Source organism: Phasianus colchicus, chromosome 1 (assembly GCF_987193195.1).
Source record: "Phasianus colchicus chromosome 1, bPhaCol1.hap1.1, whole genome shotgun sequence".
NCBI classification, from domain to species: Eukaryota; Metazoa; Chordata; class Aves; order Galliformes; family Phasianidae; genus Phasianus; species Phasianus colchicus.
Window position 1 is genome coordinate 2,915,600 of NC_143436.1, and position 26,307 is coordinate 2,941,906.

Below are 26,307 nucleotides of genomic sequence, written 5' to 3' on the forward strand. Positions count from 1 at the left end.
GCGGGTGTGCGCGGTTTCCATGGCTACGGCCCCGCAGCCAATAGGAATAAGGTTTCTAGGCGCGGTGGGCGGGGTGAAACGAGAGATGGCCCAATGAGAGGCGGCGTTGTTGAGGGGCGCGCTGGCAGCGGGTACAGAGAGTCTCCTTGGGGCTGTCCCTGGCCGCGGCCTGGTAGCGCCGGGCGAAGATGGGCGCCAGCGGCAGCACTCGGCGTGTCACCTTCGAGGCGGACGAGAATGAGAACATCACAGTGGTGAAAGGCGTGCGGGTGAGAGCGGGGCTCCCCCGGGCCTGGGTGTCTTCTCTGGGACAGATTCTTCTCCGTTCTCTGAGGGGCACGTGGGGCCTGGCCCGCCCGGCGCTGCCCCTGCGCCTCTCTCGTCTTTCTCCCCGTTTTGTGCCGCTGTGCTGCCGGCGTCTGCCTCCTGTTCCTTTCTCGGGCTTTGCCCGTTTCCTCCCCTTACTCCTTATCCTCAGGTCTTGCTTTCACTTTCTCCTTTGGTGAGAAGCTTGCTGTGACTGTGTTGGCCCCTCGGTCTGGTCTCCAAGGGCAGAGGCAGCACGGTGCTGAGAGAGGTGTGTGACTGGAGGAAGTTGTTTTGTGCCTTCTCTGACTTCCACGTCTCAGAGCTGCTCGTGTTCCCACGTTCTCTTACGAGCTGTGTGAGCCAGCAGTGTGCTCTCGAACCCCGGAAGGCCAACGATATTCTGAGTTGCATCAACAGAGAGGTGGCAGCAGCGAGGGAGGTGACTGTCACTCTTTACTCTGCCCATGTGAGGCCTCATTCAGAGAACTGTGTCAGGGTCTGGGGCCTCCAATACAGGAAAGGTGTGGAACTGTTGGAGTGGGTCCAGAGGAGGACATGAAAATGATCAGAGGGTTGGAGCACCTTTTCTGTGAAGACAGGCTGAGGGAACTGGGCTTGTTCAGCCTGGAGAAGGCTCCAGGGATGCCTCATTGCAGCCTTCCAGTATTTAAAAGGAGTTTATGAACAAGAGGGGAATCAACTTTTTATGTAGGTAGATAGTGATAGGAAAAAGGGGAATAGTTTTAAACTAAAGGAGGGGAGATTCAGACTAGATGTCAGGGGGGAATTTCTCACTGAGAAGATGGTGAGGTGTTGGCACGGGCTCCCTAGGGAAGTTGTGGATGCCCCATCACTGGAGATGTTTAATGTCAGGCTGGATGTGGCACTGGGCAGCCTGATCTGGCAGGTGGCAACCCTGCCTGCAGCAGGGGGGTTGGACCTCGATGAACCTTGAAATCCCTTTCAACTCAATCCATTTTGTGATTCCATGATTCTGTATATCCAGTTTTCAGTTCACTCTACAGAAGCATTCATGTTCTTTCCCAGTTTGTGGCATCTTGTGGCATAAGACACTGCCAAATTTGTCAACAGAAGATACTGCAGTTCATAGCAGGAATGATAAGGTGTCTTTTATCCCTGCTGATAGGGAGGAGTGTTGCACAACAAAGGATGGTGGTAACTCCTGCTTTTTCTTTTGTCATACTAATATTTCCCTGTTCTGGACATGTAATGGTCTTGGTCAAATAGGTGACAGTAACTTAAATTACTGTTAAATTACTGTCACCATTAAGTTACAACAGAGTTTATCATCTTCGTAACTTCTTTTTATTTGATTGCTGTGTGTGGTGAGCATTTATTGCTGTATTGTTGGCTCCAGTTTCTTCAGTACTAGGAAGTGCTGTTGAATTTTCTGTGTAGTATCCTATTGAAATTTCTGTAAAGTATCCTGTATCTTGAAATACTGACTACAAAAACTGTATGATATCACAAGTGATAGGGAGATACAGATTCATTAATCAGTGGGGTATCTGTAAATGGGTCTCTTTATATACTTAAGACTAATTGTGTCAAGTCTGGCTGAGAGATTTGATATTAAGGCAAGAAATCTTATGATGGAGGAATTTTACCTCTTCAATTGCATGTTAGAGCTCAAATTGTAGCAAAACTTCTCTAACACAGGTTTCTGCCAGTGAGAAACATAGTGCTGTAAAGAACTCTCTAATGAAAAATAGTTTTTAAGGGTATTCAAAGTTGTGTTCATGGTGTTCAAGGAAAGTTGTAAGTTGAAAAATAAGAACTTGTATGAATTTTTTTTTTCTGTTAGATGTAGGTTGCTCCAAAAGTAATGCCTTCTTTTTATTTCTATGGAGAATACAACAGTTACAAAGAGCATAATAACACTGTTTAATAGAGCAGTTTCTCAGTTGTGAAACTTCGTTTTTCAGTGTGATCATCACTATTAGCTCTGCATTTTTGCCAGTGATGAGCAAGAGCCTGTGTGCTGTGCACTAAAAAATCTGCACCAGTCGAAGTAACCTGCTGTTGCCGCTGCTGACAGGAACCACCACATCACTGTGCTCACATCCCCTGTTTGTTCTCCATAAACATTCAGCAAGTGTTGATGAATGTCAGCAGGTGCCATTTTTGCCACATGGAGGAGTTCAGTTCCACCTCTTTGCTTCATACACACTTTTGTGTCAGATACCACTTTGTCAGACTGCCTCTCTTCTGCCTCTGTTGCACAGCAATAAAATGTAATGGGATATTGGTGGGAGGGTTCAACATCTATGCCATACCACCAACATTCACCTCTGACATTGTGGACCAACGGGCATTACTTCCAGGGCAGCCCTTGTGTTTTTCCTTGGGGTACAGTAGATCTGGGCGCTACTCTTACTGTCAGTTTGATTCTGTGTAATTTGTGGCAGTGTTTTTGGGTATGCATGTGTCAGCAGTAGGCTGAACTCTGTGGGTGACAATCCTTGCTATGACTACTGTTGCTCCAGTGCTCTGGGAGCCCTATTAGAATGAAGTTCCTGCTGGGCCAGGTGCTCTGCAGCTGCACAGCGTGGTGTTTGACCGTCATCCAATAGCAGATAAAGGCAAAAAGGCTGATTTAATAGAAGTAATGATGTGCTAGGGGATGGTGGTGTATCCTGTGTTTGATTGTACTGCTTTCTTGTGTTCCGTGAGAAGCAAAATGTTCAGTCTGATTCTTTGTATTCACAAGAGGTGCTTACCCCACCAAGGAAGGGAAGGATGGTTGAAATAACTTATGTTGTACTGTTGATAACATTTCAGCTTGTGTCTTATTTTGAAGCTCTGTCCTATTTTATTTAATAAGTTTTACTTCATATCTGTGAGGGCAGGGGGTTGTGGAGGTGAAGGAGGAGATGCAGGCTGACTGATGGGGTGGTGGTTTTGTTTTCCAGCTATCTGATAGTGTCATTGATCGGATGAAGGAACCTTCTTCGCCTGGTGGAAGACTGCAGTCTCAGCGCCGATCACCTGGTGCAGGTATGCATTTATTTTCTGTGTTTTAGTGGAAGAAAAAAATTGGAATGTGTCATTCAGATTATTGTAATGAACTCGTTGCCATTTCATTTATCTGATTTTTATCTGACATCTAACATTTTTCCTTTCGAAGAAAGAAGCAGTTGATGGGTTTTTAGATGAGTTAGATTACTCTTTGGTTTCTTCTAACAATAAAATTTTAAAACACAGCTGTTCTATAGACTTGGTTTCAAAGTTATTATCTGTTTTTAAAGGCTCTGCTTTATTTTTATTTATAAAAAACCATATACTGAAGTATACATTGAGTTCTGAAGTGAAAATTCTTGTGCATTTAATCAACATTGAGTTTTCCTCATAGCAGTTGCAGTTGAAATACACTTAAGCAAATGATAAAAGAATGATATGTTATTCCCCTATTGTGGAAGAGTGAAAATGAGTTGTGTGCAGTTTGTACAGATTGCTGTCTGAAAATGATGGCTTTTCTAACATTTTTATTTCATTACTGAGGTCTGTTCAGTTGCATGTAGTCTAATTTAAAATAGTTCAGCACAGTGAACATGAAAATGAGTGGCAGAGAATTGGAGCTTGTGATTTATGTTGACTATTTGGAATCTTCAAGGTTCAAGGAAGGCTTCTTACCAGTTCTTCAGAAATATTCATGATATTAGTATTCCTAAGGGGCCTTCTGCCTTGTTATTCACAAAGCAAAACCCCCAAATCCTACCTCCTGATAAGAAGAGGTGGACCTTGCAGCAAGACTTGAATTAGCGTCATGTTTAATTCAGCTTGAGCATAGAAGTTGGTTTCCTTTTGCTTAACTGAAGATATTTGTGGAGTAGAGGTGGCTTTATCATAGCTGGGTTCCTTCTATAGTCAACAGAAAGAAAAATGTATTTTGGGGAGACAATTCATGTATTTTATTTGAAAAGTCTACTTCAGGATGAGACAAACTGCCCTCTAGGAATACCACAGTGAAGAGTTCAGGTGCCAGAGTCTGTGGGCTTCAGGTGAACCTACCCCCAGAATGTTTTATTTATAATGATGCTCCCAAATGTTGCTGCTCTAGAGGTTATTTTTCACCTTTTTAAGTGGTGGAAGTGTGACATATTGAAGACTGATAAAATATCAGTGTTGAAAAAGCCTCAAGTTGTCACCTGGCTGCTGAAATGCAGATTGCTCAATAAAATTACTTGGAATTTGGAGCTTGCCTAAGTAAGGTTTAGATGGAATAGGGCTGTAGTTTTGTGTCTGAACTGCCGGGTTGTTCCATCTTCACTTGTTTGAATAGCATCCACATGATGATGTTAATGTGCTTTACTGTGGTGAAGAATTTATTTTAAGAAAATGATTTATGTGAAATAATAATATTTGTGCATCCTAAATGCTTACGTTGTGATACCTGTTGCTTTTCATCCTTAAATGGAATTATGGAAGTAGCCTTGAGAACAGGAAAATGAGGTTTTTGGGATGTGATTGCAGAGAAGAAGGCTGGAATGCCTCAGAAATTCTTTACTAATTCACAGTTTGCACATAGTTTGGTCGTCTTCTTTTTGTGTGTTGGAAATCGTTTTTTCTTTTTCTTTCTTCACTGAAAGGCTTAATGAATCTCTCAATCCTTTGCAAGCTTGGGAGATGTTACTTGTATTTTTGCTTTAAGAGCTAGTAATTGAGGTGAAGTGCTTGTATTTACACAGGATAATCAAGGTTATACCTCTGTTGCTCAAATGATTTGTATTTAAGAAGATTAAATTATACTTAAGTACATGTTGCCATACCATCTATTCCTCTGTCACTGAATGATTTTTGATGAAGTATTACAAACTATTGAGTTTCTTTGATGCTGTAAGAACAGTCAAGCTATTTATTTTGGAACTACGTCTTAACTTGTCAGGGGCTGCACTTGTTTGATAAGGTTGTCATTGCAAGAAGGACACTCCTATCAAAGCCAGTGCTCTGATGACTTAGTATTGAACTACTCTGGCTTTGGGGGCTAGATCCCAAATCTGGAGATCTTCCTTCTGCTGTGATGCAGCTGTGCTTGGTGTTGCTTTCTTCATTAAGCCCTCTTGTGCTGCTGATGAGGTGTGTCTCCCACGGCTCCTCCTGCGTATGAATCTGGTTAGAGTGACTTGTTTTTCCATCTGGGTGGATCACTCACAGCTTCCGAAGAGAATTTTTAAAGAGTGGTGTTGTTTGAAGGCTGGTTCTGGCTGCTCGATTCCCAGCTGGCCGATTTCAGAACTTGGCAGTTTCTTAGCCTACATTTATATCATGGTGTATTCTAGATAAACGACACTTGTTTCTTCCTCTAGAGTTTTCTAATTTATGTTGACAATAGAAACAATCCTTAACTCAAATCTTTGATAGCTTTTGGTTGAGGAATAATTGAGTGGATTACGTATAAAAGTGAGTATCTTGCTGCTTACTCGTATGTGATGTATTTATTGACTTCAGTTTCGGGTTGGAAAATGAAATTGCATACATTTACAATGAAACCTGACATCTAAATACTGCGTCTTAAAACATCCTTGCTTGCTTGGATCGTTTTATGACTGTTGAGTAATATTGAATGCACTAAAATATTTAACAAGAGTAAAATCTTTAAAGTATGTATGTAATTCCTAAAGCAATATTGATGAAAAGTAATTTGGTCAGATGAGAGAGCTTTTTTTTTTTTTTTGAGGATTCATTATACCTAAAGCTTCAGTTGGAACAGACAAAGGGAATGGTTTAATTCATTTTAGTATAGTGGATATCTAGAAAGCTAGTAGTCTATTATGAGTGAGTTAAAAAAAAAAAAGTGATTAAATTATCAAGTTTCTGCATCTCAGCTTTTTTGTTGTTGTTATTACAGAAGTAAAACAATCCTCCGCATCCACAGTGTAGTTTATTTATTTTTAACTATGTGTTTGCTGTAGTTACCATACTGTCCTTACGAAAAGACAGTAAAGGACCTGTGCCACACAGTGCTGTGTGTTGTGATGGTGTGAAATAAGGCTGGTACTGCTGGTGCCTCTTCAGGAGTTGGTTTAGATTTAGAATGCTTCCTATGGAGAAAAATGTATTTCACAACCTTGTTCATTTGTGTGGAATGACATCTTTTCATTGTGTGCTCTGTTGTGTTGGTGTCCGTAAATTTTGGTGAAGTTTCTGGAGCCCATGGTATCTCAGTTCAATCAGAAACACACCAAAGTATTGCTGAGATGGGCAGGAATGTGTGTTTGAAGAATTAGGTTCTAGTTGAAGATGCAACTGAAATTGAACTAAACTTTAGTAGAGCAAACTTAAGCTTCCTCAAGCTTGTTAGTAGGATCCCATGGGAGGCAGCTCTGAGAAACAAGCTCAGGAAAGCTGTCAGATCTTTAAGGGCAACCTCTTCCTAGCGCAAGAGCAGTCCATCCTCATACTCAAGGGAATGAACAGATCTATCCTGAGAGTGGACTCATTAAATGGGGAACTCATGACAAGGCTCAGGAGGAGCTTTGGCAGGAGATAGAAGCAGAGATTGACTACAAAAAGATGGGATCTTTCTATGAGGTAAGGACAGTAAGTGTCACTTACTTCAACCTTGACAAGACTTCCAATGCTCTTACAATATTACTGCATCCATACTAGGATGTTAGAATTTGGATGGCCAAAAGACAAGCTGGATTAAAACCCTTTGGTCAGGGTCAACAGGTTGTGGTTAAGGGGTTTCTCCTGCCTGGAGGCTGGTAACAAATGATCTACTGCTGGAGTTTGTCTCGTATAACAGATCTGATCTTCCAGAACGTGTATAAAGGTGGAGTGCATGTTCCTTAATGCAGGTGACTCCAGTTAGATTGACACTGTCAATATGCTCAAGGGCAGGGCTACCATCCAGAGAAACCTGGGTAGGCTGGAGGAGTGAGCCAACAGGAGCCTGATGAAATGTAACAAGGATAAATGCAAAGTCCTGCACCAGGTAAGAAGCAATCAATTGCTACAGTGCAGGCTGGGGATGCCCTCTAGGGAGCAGCTCTGCTGAAAAGGAACTGGATGCTGGAAGGCAGCGTACTGCATATGAGTCAGCTCTGTGTCCAGGAGGCAGTTAGCTAACAGCATTTCTGGGCTGTACAAATGGGAGCAAATTAGCACAGCAAAAGAAGGGATTTTCCTCTTCTGTTCAGCAGTTTTCTGATCACCTCTGGATTACTGTGTCCAATTTTAGACCCATCAGTACAAGGCATTGATCAGCTGGCTTGAGGTCAGCAATGGTCAGCTGCTGAAGTGTCTTCCCTATGATGAGAGGAAGCTTGGCTTCTTCAGCTTGCAGAAAAGTAAGATTTCTGGAGACATAATAGCATCCTTCCCAGAGCTTATTGAAATGGTGGCAACAGGTATTTTATGGTGATGCATTGTATGAGACTAAGAGATAGTGGATGGGAAAGCAGGAGAGATTCAGACTGGAAATAAGGAAAAACTATGTCATGATGATGCTGGTCAAGCACTGGAAAAAGCCTCCCAGTTGAGGCTGTGCAGCCTTCATCGTTGGAGGTTTTCAAGGTACAGGTGATAAAAACTCCTGAGCAACCTGATCTGATCTCAGGGCTGACTCTGCTTTGAGCAGTGCATTTGACAGAATTACTTCCTAGGCTTTTTGTAATCCTATAATTTGGGTGTAGAGTGTGAAAATAAAATGCTTGGCTGCGCCTAACAAATTTATTCTTTATAATGCAAGTGGAAACAGTTACAGTCACCTGGGCTGGTAGAGTGTGCAGTTCTAGGAGAACATAGCTGAGAGGTTTTACACTGGAGTTGTTGCCCTTATTCTTGGTCCAGTATTTAGGAAAATCTTATTTCAGCACTTAAGAATGACATATAGAGCATATATGTTCTCATTACTTCTGCTGATAGTGTTTCTGGAGAGTCGGATGCTGGATGAAGAAAATAAAACAGGGTTTTCTGATGACAAATATTTTAGGAGGCTGTGCTGTGTTGCTTGTGACTTTGAGTTGTTTCATATTTACATGTTTTGTGTATATCTGGAGGTTTACAGAATTTTGCTAAATTTATGCTAGTTAAGCAAGAATCTTCTGCAAATAAATCCTTAGTTCTGTGCCCTTCAATGTATTTGCTATTTTCATCTATTTTTTTGTTGCAATAACACTTTTTCTCCACATAAATTGAAGATTAAGTAAATTGACATTTCTGTGATGTTATTGTGTAATATTGACTCTTATTTCTAGGAAAGAAAAAAAAAAAAAACAACTTTAGGAAGAAAAACAAGATATTTTTGATGCCTTGTTGTTTGTCTTGCTATGGGATACCTGTACATCTCTAATTCTCTTTTTCAGCCTCTGGCATTAATTCTTTCTTTAGCAGTAACCAAGAAAGCCTGGTCTCTCCATTTGCTATTACTTACCCTGCCCTGCTCTATCTGCAGCTCTGGGTATTCTTTAGCAGGTTTTAGATGTAAAATCAATTGGGTAGGAATCCCCAGGCAACAAACTGAGCTAACCTATGGACCACCACGAGTAGCCTGGATGGCCCAGATTTGGATCTTATACAAACCAACACATTTGTGGTTTTGCACTGATTTCTCTCTGACTTTTCTTGTCTTTTTTCACCAAGTTTAGAGTGGTTTGTGAGAGCTTCTGAAGCCCCAAAATCCCAGAAGCCTCTCATCATTCTATTGTGACAAGAATATATAATAAGAATATACAATTCTGTGATATTTCAGAAAACATTCTGCAGGCATTAAGGCACATCCTGCTGCCCCTTATGAGAGAAGTGGTATAAACCACAGCTTCATCTGATCATCATTGCTTCTCACTCCCAGGCTATTGTCTGCTCAGGGTATGTAATTTTTTTGGTGCTTGATTTAAAGCTGAGCAAAGTGTCTTGGGTGTTCTTGGACGTGATGCTGTAGTGTTCACTCATGCTCTCATATGGCTCGTTATATTGCCACTTAGTTGTCACTGAGTTTCTTGGAGATAACATTATTTTCAGTGATGTATATTGATATTCTTTGGGTTAAAGGTTCACTATTGATGGAAGTATTTTATTATCAAAAGGTGAAACGTCTTGTAACTCACTCGACTGCTAAAGATGCCTACCTTTTAGTGCTGTCACTCTAACAGCAAATCTTTAGCTGAGCCTGACGTTCATGTCACTGGATTGCAGGAGTATAGGGAATGTAGAATTATGCATGGGAGATGAAGTAAGTATTGCATAAATTTAAGTTCTCACTGTCTGTGTGACATACAAGGTGTTCTGCGAATGCTTTCAGATGGCTGGGTACGTCCTTGTAAAATAGTTCTTAAATTAGAAGGATAAACGATAACTAATGCAACCCGTACTTCTGGTTTTGTTTCACCCATAGTAATTGGAAGATGAAAGCTGTGGAAGAGCTTAGTTCACTCTGGGTCCTGAAAGTACAGTATTAGCTTCAGAAATGATGTGAAGAGTTGGGTAGATGTAATGAGAATGTTAGAGAGCAGGGAAAAGTCCGCATTTAACTGTTTAAAAGACTGGCCTTGTTGAATGTGAAAAAGTTACTCAGCTGTATGGGAGCAGTGCCTAGAGCCTTGCTGGTTTCTTATAGTGAGAATGCAAGAGTCTGTATGTACAGACTTGTTAATGTGATGCTCATCTATAAGGGTCATAGTGAGGATCCAGGGATCCACAGGGTTATTAAGCAAAATTTCTTCTCAGATATAGTGATTAGGGATTGAAGCAGGGATTGAAACAGGCATTGAAACAGCTGCCCAGGGAAGTGGTGGAGTCACCGTCCCTGGAAGTGTTCAAAAAAGAGGGTCAGTGTGGCACTGAAAGTTTATATCGTTTAGTGGGCAGTATTGGTGGTAAGTGGATGGTTGGACCAGATGAGTTCTTTACCAACCATAATGACGCTATTATTCTGTGGTACTGGGAATACTCTCTTGCTCTACGTGCCCAATGTTTGCCAAATTCAAACAAGTTCTGATTCTTCACTGAAATACTGTCTTCAAGATATCATTACCAACCTGGTAGCCTTCTATGAAGTTGTCACTGGCTGGGTGGATGGGGGGAGAGCAGTGGATGTAGTCTACCTTGATTTCAGCAAGGCATTTGACACTGTCTCCCACGACATCCTTATAACGAAGCTGAGGAAGTGCGGGATAGATGAGTGGACAGTGAGGTGGGTTGAGAACTGGCTGACTGGCAGAGCACAGAGGGTTGTCATTGGCGGTGCAGAGTCTGGTTGGAGACCTGTAACCAGCAGTGTTCCCCAGGGGTCGGTGCTGGGTCCGGTCCTGTTCAACATCTTCATCAATGACCTTGATGAGGGGATAGTGGCCACCCTCAGCAAGTTTGCTGATGATACGAAGTTGGGAGGATTGGCTGACACGCCCGAAGGCTGTGCTGCCATTCAGCAAGACCTGGACAGGCTGGAGAGCTGGGCAGTAAGAAACCAGATGAGGTTTAACAAAAGCAAGTGTAGAGTCTTGCACCTAGGGAGGAATAATTGCATGCACTGGTACAGGTTGGGGGATGAGCTGCTGGAGAGGAGCTCTGCGGAGAGGGACCTGGGTGTCCTGGTGGACGACAGGTTGGCCATGAGCCAGCAGTGTGCCCTTGTGGCCAAAAAGGCCAATGGCATTCTGGGGTGCATTAAAAGGAGCGTGGCCAGCAGGTGGAGGGAGGTGATCCTCCCCCTCTACTCTGCCCTGGTAAGGCCTCATCTGGAGTACTGTGTCCAGTTCTGGGCTCCTCAGTACAAAAAAGACAGGGATCTCTTGGAAAGAGTCCAGCGGAGAGCCACAAAGATGGTGAAGGGCCTGGAGCATCTCCCCTATGAAGAAAGGCTAAGTGAACTGGGTCTGTTTAGCCTTGAGAAGAGAAGACTGAGAGGGGACCTGATCCAGGTCTATAAATATCTGAGGTGTGGGGGGCAAAGTGGCGAGGCCAGACTGTTTTCAGCAGTGTGCGGAGACAGGACAAGGGGAAACGGCCAGAAGCTGGAGCATAGGAAGTTCCGCACCAATGTGCGCAAGAACTTCTTTACGGTGAGGTGACGGAGCACTGGAACAGGCTGCCCAGGGAGGTGGTGGAGTCTCCTTCTCTGGAGATATTCAAGACCTGCCTGGATGCCTACTTGTGTGACCTGGTGTAGGGAACCTGCTTTGGCAGGGGGGTTGGACTCGATGATCTCTGGAGGTCCCTTCCAACCCCTACGATTCTGTGATTCTATGATCACAACTGTGCCTTTGGGCTGCCCACTTTAATTGAGTTTTGAGTACTCAGAATTCTGGACTGCAACAGTTATCTTAAGTGACCAGAAGCAGGAGCTCTTGAAACTTCTCAAACAAATATGTATTTTAAAGCTATGGTCCAGCTTTTGAAGCAGCTTCAAATCATGTCAAACTTAAGGGTTTCTTTCTCTGAAGCAGCTTCTTTAGCAACTTCACCACTGGTGTTTTCAGTGCAAATGACAGTGGGAGGGAATGAGTACAAAGATGCTTTTGCTGGAACTGGAGAGTGTGGAGATGGCTTGAGCAGCCTGAGATGTGGGGAGAGCACCAAGTCTTGTGCATTTCAATTCTGGGGATTACGCCATCAGTTAAGGGAAAAGCTGGGATGATTTAGGTTTGCATTTGAAACTATTATGTGGAAATTCTTGGAATGGTATCATTGAGTGCCAGAGATGTTATAATTGCTACATTCAGCACAACAGTCCTTACCTTTCCAGGTATTAATTTTGACAGTAATTTCTCAGAAGTACACTTAGTCCACTGTGTAATAGTCCAGAAAATGGTTTGGATTGTTTTCTGTGAGGTAGTTTGTGTTGCTGCTCATAATAACGATCTTGAAATAATCCTTAAGTTTTCATAGGCTAGATTTTTATCCCTAATAAAGTAATATGCTATTCAAGGGAGGAGTCACTGTTTTTTGTTTAACCAAAATACACCACTTACTGTTAAATTCTTAATAACAAAACCCAAAAAACCTACTTAGCCCCTGAAAAACTTTATTCACCTCTGAAGTGGACTGTGTGATATACGTACACTTAAATATGGTCCAAGAATGGCATTTGCATTATTGTTATCCCAGAGTTTGGCATGGTGCTAATTTGACTTGTACGATTTTGCAATTGGAAGGGCCATGTGCAGAAGATGTCTCTCTATCTCTCTCTTTTCCTTTGTCTCATTGTAATGTAATGATCACGTTGAACTTTCTATGAAAAAGTGGTCCATGTGTGGGAGGCGTTTAAGGCTGGAATTGAAATAATCGCTCCCTCTACTTTTCTCCTTCTGCTCTTGCTTTGCTTGTTGTTGTTCAGTGTTGTAAAAGGAGCTAAAAAAGCCAATTCTGAAGCTTTCAACTGTTCAGCAAGTATAGGAATTGAATTTTTGAGAGCTTATGGCATTGCGTTGTTTTTTCTCTTCCTTTGCATTCTCACTCTGACCTGCATTAGATCTACCACATGGATACTGCCATGTATTAGGTGGGCATCTGATGTAATCAGAGGATCTTGTTTTACAATTGATAAAGAACTTCTGATATTCCAAATGAAATTTAAAGAGAGAATAGTCTGTGTGAGGTCCTGTTCTATCTGTATGCATAAATACGTAGGTTTTAGATCAAGATAAATTCATTTGACGACAGTCACCCTCTTTTATAGCTTTTTCTGTTAAAATGGTTTTCTGTGTTCGTGGCTGTTAGTGGATAGACAGAATTTAGCTTTCAACTGGCACTCATTTAGAAGTGTCATTTTTTGTTTCCATATATTCTTTGAAACAGGTAATTCTTGTGTACTGCACACTGTGTGCTTTTTTGGTCTCAAGTGGATTTGTCAAAATTAAATTTCATGCTATTCTGCTTAAGGCTGCATGTGCTCTATTAGGGCTTAGAGAGTGTGGGCATTTGCTCCAAAAAATCTTTTTGAGGAGTTGTGCAGTGCACGCATAAAGCAATTTTGTCATAGGTAGTGTAAAAAGAATAGCCAGAGAATAAAGAATTTGCTTAGAAATGGCTTCTAAGTTGGAACTGTCTGATTTTTAATGTTAAAAGCACAAGATCTGTGTGTGCTACAACACAGTTTTCTAGTATTTAGGGGGGAAATTCCTGGAGGCATTCAGGGCCAGGCTGGATGTGGCTCTGGGCAGCCTGGTCTGGTGGTTGGCGACCCTGCATATAGCAGGGGGTTGAAACCAGATGATCATTTTCAACCCAGGCCATTCTGTGATTCTATAACAAGCAGCTGATTTTTGTGATTTTTTTTTTTTTTTTTTTTTTTTGTGTTTTGAATCTCATATTAATTTCTAGTGCTGCAACAAGCTGGATTAAGAAAAACAGTGAAACTATCTCAAAAATATAGGAAAAGACCCAACCTGGGAAAAAGAGATAGCAAAGGCTCTGTGAAACGTGTACAAAATGGCATGCAGTAATGAATTTTAGGGTCTAAATGGTTATGCACTTACGCATGGAATTGGTGCTTTTACTTGTGCTGAGCACTGAATTGTTTGGGAGTGAACTCCTGACAAAGATTTAGACTTTTGAACAGAGTCTTAGGCTGAACTTGGGGAAAGTGCTGCCAGAATCCATCATATGTTTATAAGGCAGTCTTGGGGAAGAGACAGAAATCACAGTTCACACGTGCTGAAATTCTCGGTTCATACTGAGAGTTGAATGTGCTGGAGATTACCCAGACAAGAAGAGCTCTGAACAATTTATTTTCTGGCTTTGACTTCTTCAGTCCGTGCTGTGTCGAGGCACCAGAACAAAACCCAGCTATTTCTCCTTTGTCCTTCAGAGACCTTTCGTGGGATTAGAGGTCGGAAGCCAGATAGCTGGCTGAGATAAAAGGGTATGTAATTGAAAGGATTGTTAGAGTAAAAGTCATTTGGAGCAGCTTGAATAGTTTTGCTATCTTAAAGAATAAAATCAAAAACATTGATAGCCTTAATGGAGTAAAGTTGAGAAATAAATTAGAATACTTTGCTTTTACCAGTATTTGTCCTGATAGCTCTATGTCAAGGAATTGTCATTTTGCTATGTAGCATCCTCTCCAGTTTTTTAGTAAAATATATTCTTGCCCAACTCTCCACTGACTACAGTTGTCAATAAAATGAAAATAAGTGGGGAGTTGTAATAGGGGAAGAATGCTTCAGAATATTTCTAAACCAAGTCTTTGATGAACTGGCAAGAAATCATTTTAAATCACATGAAGGGAGAGTGGGTTCTGAATGCATTTTTTCTTTCCTTATTTAAAAATGCTACTTGTTAGGTGTTATGTTACTCAGAGGTCTCCTTATCCTGTGTAAATAATAAGACTTGGTGGTTTTAATAGATTATGCTACTTTTCTTTCTATCATGCTTTATATACAGGCAATTTTCGGCGTGATATTAAAGAATACTTTAGAGGTATGGTTTATCACATTAAGATGAAAAGAGAAGCTTTGTTTTATTCTTTCATCTTCCAGCTGCAACCAAGTGTTACTAAACCTCTTCATCACTTGTCAGATCAGACAAGTTAAGTATATTGTATAGTGCTTTTTTTTTTCCTGAAAGCTTTCTACTACTTGTTTTTTTAGTTAAACAGGAGGTAACCACTTAGAGACATTTCTCCTACCTCAGGGGAGCTGTCGGCAGTTTCATTTACTGCTACAGTTTCATTTTTTCCTGAGACTTCTGCATGTTTGCATGTATACTGAATTCCTTGAGCTCGTGTTCAGATATATTCCTGAAGTTCTGAGGAACACCAGACTGGAAATTTCAGTTTTCAGGTATTGTTACCTGTTGTTTTAAAACTAGAAAACAGATAAAGGAAATTCTTTCATGGTAGAGTCATAGAATGGCTTGGATTGGAAGGGACCTCAAAGATCGTGAAGCTTCAACTCCTCTCCCACATGCAGGGCCACAAACCTCTCCATTTAATACAGACCAGGCTGCCCAGGGCCCCATCCAACATGGACTTGAACACCTCCAGGGATGGACAGGGCATCCACAACCTCTCTGGGCAGCTGTTCCAGCACCTCACCACTCTCTCTGTAAAGAACTTCCCCCTGATATCCAGCCTAAATCTTCCGTCCTTCCACTTCATTTCCCTTTGTCCTGCTGTTATCTACCCTCCTATTTATAGGCTCCCTTTAGGTCCTAGAAGGCTGCGATGAAGTCACCCTGCAGCCTTCTTTTCTTTCTTCCCTTTGCCCTCAAGATTTATTATGTATCTGTTCTAACATCTGTGTATTTGTTCTATTAAACGTCAGTGTTTCATAAAACCAATTAATTGGATTCTCATTTTTAGCTTTATAAGTGTTTGATGTCACCTGTAAAGTAAGCATCAAGTCTAAGGTAGCCATTTAGTATGGATGAAGCATTGGGGTTCATCTCATTCTGTGAAAGTCTTCTATTTCTCCTTGCTCTCAAGAGCTCTGTACAGAAAGAACATACATGAATTGTTCATCTGTGATGATTTTTTAATTATTTCTTTTCTTTTGCGTGTGCGAGAAGGGATTGCTTTATTTAAGGGAAAGGAGGACTCAATTATCCTTGATGATACTAAGTGACACTTCTCAACAGGCAGAGATGGCACTGAGTGTTCTGCAATCTAAATAGGAAAAGCAATATGTGCAGAAATCGGCTGAGAGAATTAGGAAGGCGGTGATTATTATTTAAGGGTGACTTCAATCAGACATCTAAGGAATCTGATTTTTTGGAGAAGGAGCACTGGATGATGCCTCATGTCTCTGTCAACTAAGTTTTGACCAATTGCCTATTATGGCTACACCCAGTTTACTTTTAATCTGCACTGTCATTTGAAGAAGAGGGGGCAGAATGTTTTAATGGAAGGAAAAAATGAACCTCATGAATTCTTAAATTAATGGGAAGCATCTTTGCTGACAATCAAACTATTCTTTTTTTGTTAGGACAAACAGCACCATTAAAAAGCTGTCAGTGGGGAGGGGTGGTACATCAATTTAAAGATCAGTCATTTTGGAAAGTTGTTTTTGTTAATGTATCTCATTAACACACACATTTTTAATAACAAGTAGATTATAATTGCAACGACTTAAAACATTTCATTGTGGTCTTCCAGTATCTGAAGGAGGCCTACAGAAAAGCTGGGGAGGGATTTTTAATAAGGGTATGTAATGACAGGATGAGGAGAAATGGCTTTAAGCTGGAAGAGAGTAGGAGGTAGGCTAGATACTAGGAAGGTAATGCTTTACTGTGAGGGTGGTGAGACACTGGAACAGGTTGCCCAGCAAGGCTGTGGATGCTCCTTCCCTGGAAGCATTGAAAGCCAGGCTGCATGGAGCTGTGAACAGCCTGGTCTGGTGGGAGGCATCCCTGCCTCTATGGCAAGGGTTGGAACTAGATGATCTGAAAGGACTCTTCCAACCCAAACCATTCTATGATTTTTTTATTTTTTTTTCATTTGTGACTATTTTCAGTGTTCAGAAATGATTGCAAGTGTCACAGTTTTGTATATAGTTTTCATTTATTATTACAAGCAACAATATGGGGCTAAATGCTGGATTGAGACTATTTAGCTCCCATACTTGAAGATTAACAATTTTGTGGCACTTGATGATAAATATATTGGCTTCAGCAAAACTGACTTTATAAGACACATTACAGTGTTTTGTAGTTGTCTTCCATTTTCCTCAACAGATATGAATCATTGCTCCTGTGTACAACCTTAACACCCTCCATAGCCAAAGTGATTTGAGTTCTTCCCTCTGTAAGTCAGCGATTCTGATTGACAAGACCTGCTAACAAATGCTGATTAAATGTTCTTATATTTTAGGTATGGATTTAGTTCCTTTGTATATTCTGGTTGTCATCTGATTCTAGTCTCACCATGCAGGTGATGAGACTGAGTGCTCTGTAGTTTTCATCTGAGCTGAATAAACAAACTCTGAAATTAGTTTTCTCTGCACTGAGACAAAACATCAATGTTATCAGTCTGTTATTGTAACTTGAATGAATCAATTGGAGATTAGGTGTGAGAGCACCGCAACAGCTCTCACAGTTAAAGATCCACTTATTTATCACTGCAGGCTTCCCTTTGTATCTAATTTTAAGTGAAGTGATTGCTTTCAGACTTTGTACACAGATTCATTGCCCGTCTCATTGGTTAAAATTATGATTTGATGTGGTTATATATTTTTTTCTGAATACTGGCTTTTACTGGATTTTTATTTTATACTCTTTAGAACTTAGTGATAAGTTGTTAATTTGCTTTAAATGTGCAAGATAGAAGTTTGGCATCTTGCTTGATATTTGTACACAACTCCAGCCACTGAGAAATCACGTTAACAGGATCAGCAGGTGTATTGATGAGTGTTATCTTTGGGCAAAACACTTTCTTTTTTCCTCTTTATCCTTTCATTAACCTTTAGAGGTAACAACCTCCTTTCTCTGCGTGTTCCCTCCCTCCTTCCTGGCCTGTGATTGCTTTAAGGCCTTTCATATAACTTGGTTTTATCTCCTCTCTTTCCCACAATAATCTTCAAAGCTGTAAACCAGTTTTATCCAAACTTCTCAGAGGGATTTTCTAAATTCTCTGAAAGCATGTAAATAAATTCCTCATGCTTTAGAAGTCATTTGGTGACAAATGGTACAACCACAATGTTTCAGGATAAGATTATTGATCAGCATTATAGACTGTCTTCATACTGTTGAACAGCTTTGCAAAATAACCACTGCTGTTTCCATGTTCTACCTTACTATATTTTGACCATTAAGGCTTTTGTTGTGCTCCTAGGAATTTCCTCAAAACGAAAAAGTTGAGCCAAGTTTCTTGCTGAGTGATGCTGATCTGCAACGCAGTATTTACAATGAATGCTTCTCACCACAAACACTCGTACCTCACAAATAGTCTTTTCCCATCATTATAGTTTTTGCTGGTTTAATTGTAGCTTGCCCTCCCTGAATTCCGTACCTCTTCTCTTTCACCTTGTCAGTGCTTTAAAATTGCTTTTTCCCATTGTCATCTTTTGTCTTTTGCCTTGCTGGATTTCTTCTCTAGTCCCTTTCCTTAGCTGAGAATGGTAGGGTAACTGCAGTGTTCTCTGATGTCTGCCCCTGTCTGGAAAAAACTTGGAGCGCTATGAGGCATGGAGGCTTCCTGATGCTCATCGAATGGCAGAGCCAGGGAAGTCCTGGAGTGTTGGCAGGCTGCAGAAAGCCCACACATCAGTGAGCTTGGGAATTTGGGAGAGCTTGGGTAAATGGGAAGGGGGAGATTCTTTAGGTCAGTGAATGTGCCACGTGAGGTTTTGGGATCTGATACTGCACTTTGTGTGCTTCCTGATGGCTGGCTGTTGCACACATCTGAAATTTGGTATCTGGAAGGAGCTGGGTGCAGAAAAATGCCGATCTTCGAAAACAGCTGTGGGATGGGACAAATAAGCAGCTGCTCTGCTCCTGATAAAATAAAAAGAGGATTTCTTAAATTTTCTTTGTCTGATGTTGGCTTTAAGTAACAGAGTAGTTACAAGTTAGTAATGGGCACAGGTACCAATGAGTGATGGTGTTGGTATGGGACAGTCCTTTGGAACCGGTTTTATTGCGTTACTTACTGTGTGACCGTCAGGAGACTGGCAGACCTGTGGTTTGTGTCCTACTACAGGACAGGTAGGCAGAATGCTTCTGTAATGTACTGTGCAGCTGATGAGTTGATACAGAGATGCTGTATGTAAAGCTTTGGGCCAGTTATAGAATTCACCTTCCTGGTTCAAATCGTACAGCGCTCAGAAAGAAAACAGGGTTACTGTGCTTATGAGAGAAATGGGGCCTAAATCTACAAGAAGCCAGGTTATCATTGATTTAGTACTAAGGAAAATAATGCTGGTTGTTAATTTTGCAGACCAGGGAGAATTTCCTTTGGCACCGGGAGCTTTCCCAATTGGAAATTGTGAAAGGATTGAATGTCAGAAAGCTGAAGCATCGTCGTCATCATCACAAAGCTGTATCCACCATCAAATATCCATCTGTGGTTATCTTTCATTGTGTTTGCCCTGTTTTTCCTGATTGAGTGTTCAGTTTCATTTCATTTTGAATCTCTTCGTGGCTGTTAGAGAAGGACTGACTCTATCACAGAGCATGCTAAGATCATTTGAAGTTATCAATACATGGGTGTGAATGGAGAACACAAAAATCAGTTTAGGATGGAAAGTTAAATGAATATAGATTTATGTACTTCAAGACACTTATTTGAAGAGGAAAAAAACAGTTCCTTTTACATATGTATAGTCACTTACGCTGTGTATGAGATACACATCAATAGAAAACAACATTAGTCTGTCTTTATCCCATTACATACTCCTGCTCATCCCATTCAGTCACTCATTAAGTCTTTCCTTACTGTTTGGCAGCAGTACCCATTTCCCATGCTTTGATCCACGTATATTTAAAAGCAGGGGCTCCTCAGCCACTCAGACAGTTGGCACATAGACATTTGACAGTAAAATCCAGTGCCTAGAGCTACTGTGAGCTGGTGTTCCCACCACTGGAAAGGTATGTGAAATTACTCTCAACAGAGGGCTTTTCGTCTGAGTGATGAACGACTTCGTGAATCTGATTCTTGTTGAAAGCTACTGCAATCCAGAGCTGTAATTGACTAAAATTGACTTTTCATTGTTGCTGATAGTTTGCAATCACAGCTGGAGAATCTTCTTTAAAGACAATGTAGATGGAACATGAAAATGTGCTATTTATTTAGCCTTGACAGTACAGACAGTCCTATTCTAGAATGCTGGCCTGGGCAATAGTAGTTATAATTCTTTGCAGTTAGTGGTGACTTCTAAATGTAAAACTAGAGAGATGTTTATGTGCTTTTTACTCCACTGTTACACACAGTTATACCTGATAGTGTGCTGTCCCATGTAGTGGTAAAGGATATTGATTGAGATACATGTGATAACATAATTTAAGGTGTTTTATTTTCCCCAATCTGCCCAAGTAAGAATTCAGATAAGGCTGACTACCACAGCTTCTTTATTGTTCACTTGATTCTATCGTATTAATTTTGTGAAACAAGATTGTTTTTATTGAAGTTTTTTTGATATTACCTGGCTTTAATCAATAACCGTCAAGTTTATTATTTGTGGTAACAAAAATTGTGGGTTCCATGTAAATTTAGTGATATTAAAGTGGTATTTAGTGGTATTCCAGTACCTGAAGGGAACATATGGGAATGCTGTGGAGGACTTCTTATAAGGGCAGGTACCAACAGGACAAGGGGAAATAGCTTTAAGCTGGAAGATAGTAGATTTAGGCTAGATACTAGGAAGTAATGCTTTACTGTGAGGGCGGTGAGACGCTGGAACAGGTTGCCCAGCGAGGTTGTGCATGCCCCCTCCCTGGAAGCATTCAAGGCCAGGCTGCACGCAGCTGTGAACAGCCTGGTCTGGTGGGAGGCGTCTGTGCCTATAGCAGAGGTTGGAACTAGGTGATCTGAAAGGTCCCTTCCAGCCCAAACCATTCTATGACACATGTATTGAGAAAACACTGCAGTTTATTAATAATGAAGCAAATCTTCTCAGATTTCACATTGTTCTTTGAACACAGTTAGATGCGATTATTTATTTTCTCCAAGAAAATAGGAGTACCTGTAAATTCCCTGTATGGTCAGATAAAATAACTTCACTGTAAACTTATGAGCATGAAGATCAGAAACAAGACAGCTTAAATTGTCTTGAAAGAACACTATATGTTTAATCCAATTGAAGGCATTCTGATAAAATCCTTCCCATTATCATCTACAGTGTGTTGGTTTATTTTTTAAATGGTGAGTTATGGGAACCTGATGCTTTTATCCATTGTATTCAGCAACAAAACACTAGCAGCTGATGTATAGTAGGAAGTACCAGTGCAGACAGCTGAAATAGCAAGTCTCTCACCTGTTGCTTGAAATGTAAGGATGTGCTGCTAGTGATAGTCTCATAAAGGTATGTGATTCTTCTGTATTTAATATATACACAAATATGTTAAATGAAGAGAACAACAAACTGGCTTATGGCTAAATAGCTGATGAAACCAATTATTGTGTGTGTGTTGCAGAGGCAGATGGGAAGTGTGGGTTATTAAGAAAACTTGGTTGAAAAGATTCACAACTTTGTAAAGATAATGACTTGAATTTATATCAGTACATGAAGATTTATTGTAACTGACAAAGCATGAATTCTTAGAGAAAATACACGGTTGAACCTAATTCTTAACTGCTTTTTTTTAAATTCAGTCTTACTGGTGATAAATTATTTATTGTATTAGCTCTTGGGTGTTTCTAGATAGATACTTCATATTTCATGTTTCTTTTCTTGCAGTATTTACCCATATCTGTCCACGTGTTATATAATTTAAGTTCTCTAAGACAGGAAATCTTTTGTCATGATGATTTTTTTTTTCCCCTGCAAATAATTTTAAGTTTGAAGAAAATTCTAAGCATAAACATTATTCAAGGCCAGGCTGGATGGGCTTTGAGCAACCTGATCTGATGGGAGGTGTTCTTACCTACAGCAGGGGGTTGGAACTAATTGATCTGAAAGGTCCCTTCCAACCCAAACCATTCTAGGATTCTATGAAACATCCCCTTATAGTTTTTTTGAGGGTTTTCTACGTTGCATTGAAATTTTTTCTGTGCACGCATCCACACATACATATATATGTTTTTTTTAATAATTATGAAGTCTTATGGAAGAATTGCACCAACACAAAATCACGTAATAGAAGAGCTCAGCCAGTGGGAATGAATCTCAGGAATTAGTTACTGGTAAATAGATCTGGTAAGCACGGATAAAAACCTATTGAAAGAAATATAAGGCAAAACCTTGCAGTTCAGCGCTCTCCTTTTTTTCCAGACCACCCTTATTAAGTCTGCACTGATTCACTATTGGGATTTACTGCTGAAGTTACAGTAATGGAATACTGAAAAGAAGATGTTCCAAATACAGTGTAACTAACTTTGCTTCGTTATTTCTAGATCATCTACCAGCTTATTGCTAATTTAAATGAGTATAAATTGATTGATATCCGCATTTACATTGTAAAATAGATACTGTAATATATGCAAGAGCGCCTTTGGAAACTAAAATATTAAATACTTTTAAATTATGCACACTTAATTGCATTGTTTTTTGTATTTAATTATTCTGTGAGCTTGCTTAGGTATCGCTGCACATTACCAATATTTAACAGTTAATACAAAATCCTGTCCTTGGAGGCGCACTCTGTGTTTGTACTGAATCCCTGATTGCTGGAAGTGGCTGTAATTCTGAATTGAAATGGAAGAGCTGCTGTATGTGTTGGTAGCTAAATTTGTATGAGTCTGAAAACAGAGTTTATGCTTAAGTATATTATTTAAAAAAATGTTTGGTGGGAAGACCAGTGCACTGTTTACAACAGTTACTTGTTACTTCTTGTATGCTGCTACCAGCAAACCCAGGCTCTTGCAAAAATACTATTTTTATTTCCCTTTAAATGTTGTTGTTGTTGTTATTCCACTGAAGTTGAGCACACAAAATATATTTTCTGCTGCCTTAATTGTCATGGAAATCATAAACACTGGTTTTAAAACCAAAAATCTTTCTGTTCAATGTACGATGAATATTTATATGACTTCCTTCAGAACTTATGTGTGTAGAAATCTGGGATAAGATTTCCTTGACAGTGTTACTGATAGGCAAAGCAAACTAAAATATGTAATTCTACCAGTGAGCTTTACATCCCTAAGAGATTGATGGTTCTGAGCTGAAGCTCTTGTGTGCACACAGTTGTATGGGGAGGTGTGAATGAAGCTGCCTTGCCCTGATTCACCATTGCTCTTTAACCTGGACCTCACGTAGCCTATTTTGGGGATTTTATGTCCATGGTTAGGCAGTCACTTGAGATAACTTTGAGAATGCAAGTAAAGGCTATAGTGTTTTGATTAAATGAATAAGAAATGCTATAAACACTTATTTCAGTCTAGTCTACTGGAAGTTATTGTATGCTGCTCAAGTTGCATGTTCCTTATTTAGATTTCTCCTGGTTAGAAATGGATTCACAGATCAAATATTTTGTCTCTGCTGTACTACTTAGACAGCTTGCTGTTGATATTGATAGTTATTTGTGTGATGTGTGGAATTTAGATATGGTCCAAACTGGAATGCTTATTAAGTGGAAAGAATAATTCGAGGGTATGTGCATATTATCTTTGCTTGTTACAGATTTGATTGGAGTATGGGTGGGAAAACGTTTTAATCGCGGAAGACTCATAACTTATTTATAAGCCCATGGCTTGATGTCATGAATCCATCAGGTTGCCACTGTGCTTTCTGATTCAATATTTATGGCTGTTAGTGTGCTGTTAGGAATCTTCCTTGTGACATCTTCATTAACTTTAATGTCTACAAAGCTGTGGTTGCCCTGCCAGCTCCTGAGACAGATGATGGGGTGGAAGCCAGCCTTAGGGTGCGCTGTCCCAAGTGAGGTGGTTAATGCTCATCCTTAATGCACGCAGGAACATAAGAAATGCGTTGTTGGAACAGATCAATGGTTTGAATGGCCTGATGCTCTGTTGTCAATACCAGGTGCTACAGAGGTGAACACAAAAAATTCTGTAGTAACTGGGGAATGTTCTTATTTTTTGTAGGGGACAAAAAATGAATTCTTTCTGGTATAGAAGCCAAATCCTCTGACTCCACTTTATATATTTTATAGCCTGTTGGTGTTCTTCAGTGTTTTTCTCACCTTTTGATTTTACTTTATTTTAGTTTGGCTTCAACAATTTGAAGAAAACGGTGCCTATTGTTCATTTCAAGTAACACAAAATCTGTCTTTTAAGTACTGCCCAATCAAATTTTCTGTGAGTCTTTTCAATAGTGTGTTATGGAAGAGTGAGTAGAAGCCCTGAACTGCCTGTTTGGCATTAATTTCTGTCTTCTCTGTGTTAGTCATTTCAGGTTTTCTTGCCATTATTTCACAGAATATTGGGCATCATTGAATCCAGTCTCCCTGCCAGATCAGGAACACATAGCCCTTTTCCAGTGGGAAAGGGCTGTGTGGTAGTGCCATATGTCTGCCCGTTGTCTTCTGATAACTTCTGAATAGAGTATCATTATTTCAGCTAAATCTAACGGGAACTTAATGCCCTGATGTTTCTGTAAGTTTTGATAGGGCTGTGTTGAAAAGAAACAGCATGACAAAGGCCTTTATGTCTTGTTCACTGACCATCCTCGTGTTGTTAGCAAAGCTGAATGAAAAAGATCAGTAGATCTGCTGGTTTTCCTTTCTTTTTTTTTTTTAATTTTGTAAATTCAGTCTCTGAATATTGTTTTCATAAGCATTCTCTAAAACATGTTTGATTGTACCAAACCTAAGTGTCTCTTAATAACTTAATGCACCTGCCCTTTCAAGAGGGTTTAGTTAAGGTGCCTGATGGTAAATGCTGTTTCCATTAATGATTTTTTTTTTTTTGAAATCCCAAGACTAACGGGCAGACTCCTAGCTCTGCAAGCTAGAGGTTATTTGATTAATTTGTCCGTATCATATTTGTCACTTCTCCATCTAACCTTTTTCAAGCTGCAAGTAGTGTGTGTTGTTTGCAGCTTTGGGTGCTGCCTTCTTGCTATATTTTACTATCTTGTTAAATATTTTTTCTATAAAACAGCTTTAAGCAAGAGAATCAAGATCTTTTGATTTGAATGGACAACAAGGACAAAGCAAATGGAAGAAAATATTGTCCAAATCCATGAGTTGCATATCCTAACACAGCAATCTATAGTAGACCTAGAGATAGGGTTGCTGTTGTCTTCTAAAAAATTTTGCTTGTTGCAAAGCTCTTGGCTTTAGGCCCATGGTGCTGGTAGATGGCTTTTGAGTGTTCCAAGGTGGAGGTGTTTTTTTTTTTTTTTTTTTCTCTGAAGCCTCTGTAACTACTGGGAAATGCTTGAGCTCTTCAGTACCCCTAGGAGCAATCAGTGAGGATTGAGGAGCTATAACTACTCAGTCTTTCGGACCCTGTGAATATGTTTGTTTTATTTTTTCATCTGATTTTGAAGGACACACAGAGAATGTTAAGTAAATTACTTTGTATGCTCCTTTAGTTCTGTGGTTTTTTTTTTCTTAAAGCAATTATATTACACTAGATTACAGAGAACAATATCTATCTGTATGAGTGAGGTATTCTGACCTTTTTTTCATTAAAACAAAATAGCATCGATGTGGAAATGCTGTTGCATTTGCATAACTGTTGGTCTGCTTGTGTATTTGTCAAAACGGTCCTGCAGTGTGCTGCAGCTTTTATTTTGGAAGTTTTCTCTCCTTTCTGTTGGGCATGGCCACAGATTTTAACTATTAGATAGATATTGGCTGTAGTTCATAGTTTCTCCAGATCTCTTAAGTCTTTGTCTTGAGTGTTAAAAAAGCTCAATGTACCAAGTACACATATTGGCATGTCACTGAAGTACATAGAAATGGTTTGTTTAGAACTTACCTTTGCTCATCCTCAAGATAAATTCTGTGTGTGAAGGGGAGGAAATGCATCTTATGTTTGTGACTTACTATTAGACATACGTATCAGTATATCAAAGCATTTCAGAGGAGGAGGTAGCCGGGTGTCAAAGCTCAGGTTCCTTCATCTGGAGGCATCCAAATGGCCAGGTGTTCTCTGACCATCATTGCTTGGTTTGTGAAGCTCCAGGCAAGAGCTCTTTGTTTTAACTTGACTCTTACACCAGCGTTCACATCTGTGGTGATGTTACACAAAGCAGGATGGTCAGTCTGTTAAGCACTGTGCAACCTGCTGCTAGAGCTGAGCAGGGTAGTGAGCCTATTGGCAGTGCAGCTGGTGGTACTCAATTTCCATTATCCCAGAGAGAATACAGCTTATCAGACACCTATCAGCATCCACAACTCACATGCTAAGAGGACAGAGTTATTTCTGGGTAGAGCACTATGGCTTTCAGAGTATAGTACCCATTACTGACCATCTATCTAAATTGTCTTATGATGTGAATGGTGCATTAGCACATTTGGTGAAAGGCAGAGTTG

At 40.2% G+C, this 26,307-nt stretch overlaps 1 protein-coding gene across 2 annotated transcripts in view; it reads left to right on the forward strand.

The window, feature by feature from the left end:
• Positions 1–92: 92 nt before the first annotated feature.
• CHCHD3 (coiled-coil-helix-coiled-coil-helix domain containing 3) overlaps positions 93–26,307 on the forward strand; it is a 260,893-nt gene continuing 234,678 nt past the window's right edge. Inside the window, exons 1-2 of one of the 2 annotated variants that reach the window (XM_090134009.1) lie at positions 93–269; positions 3,243–3,327. In XM_090134009.1, coding sequence (XP_089990135.1) covers positions 189–269; positions 3,243–3,327 — 166 coding nt within the window. In that variant the 5' untranslated portion in view covers positions 93–188. The remainder of the gene's footprint in view (positions 270–3,242; positions 3,328–26,307) is intronic. The other variant, XM_090134014.1, reaches the window with a different exon arrangement.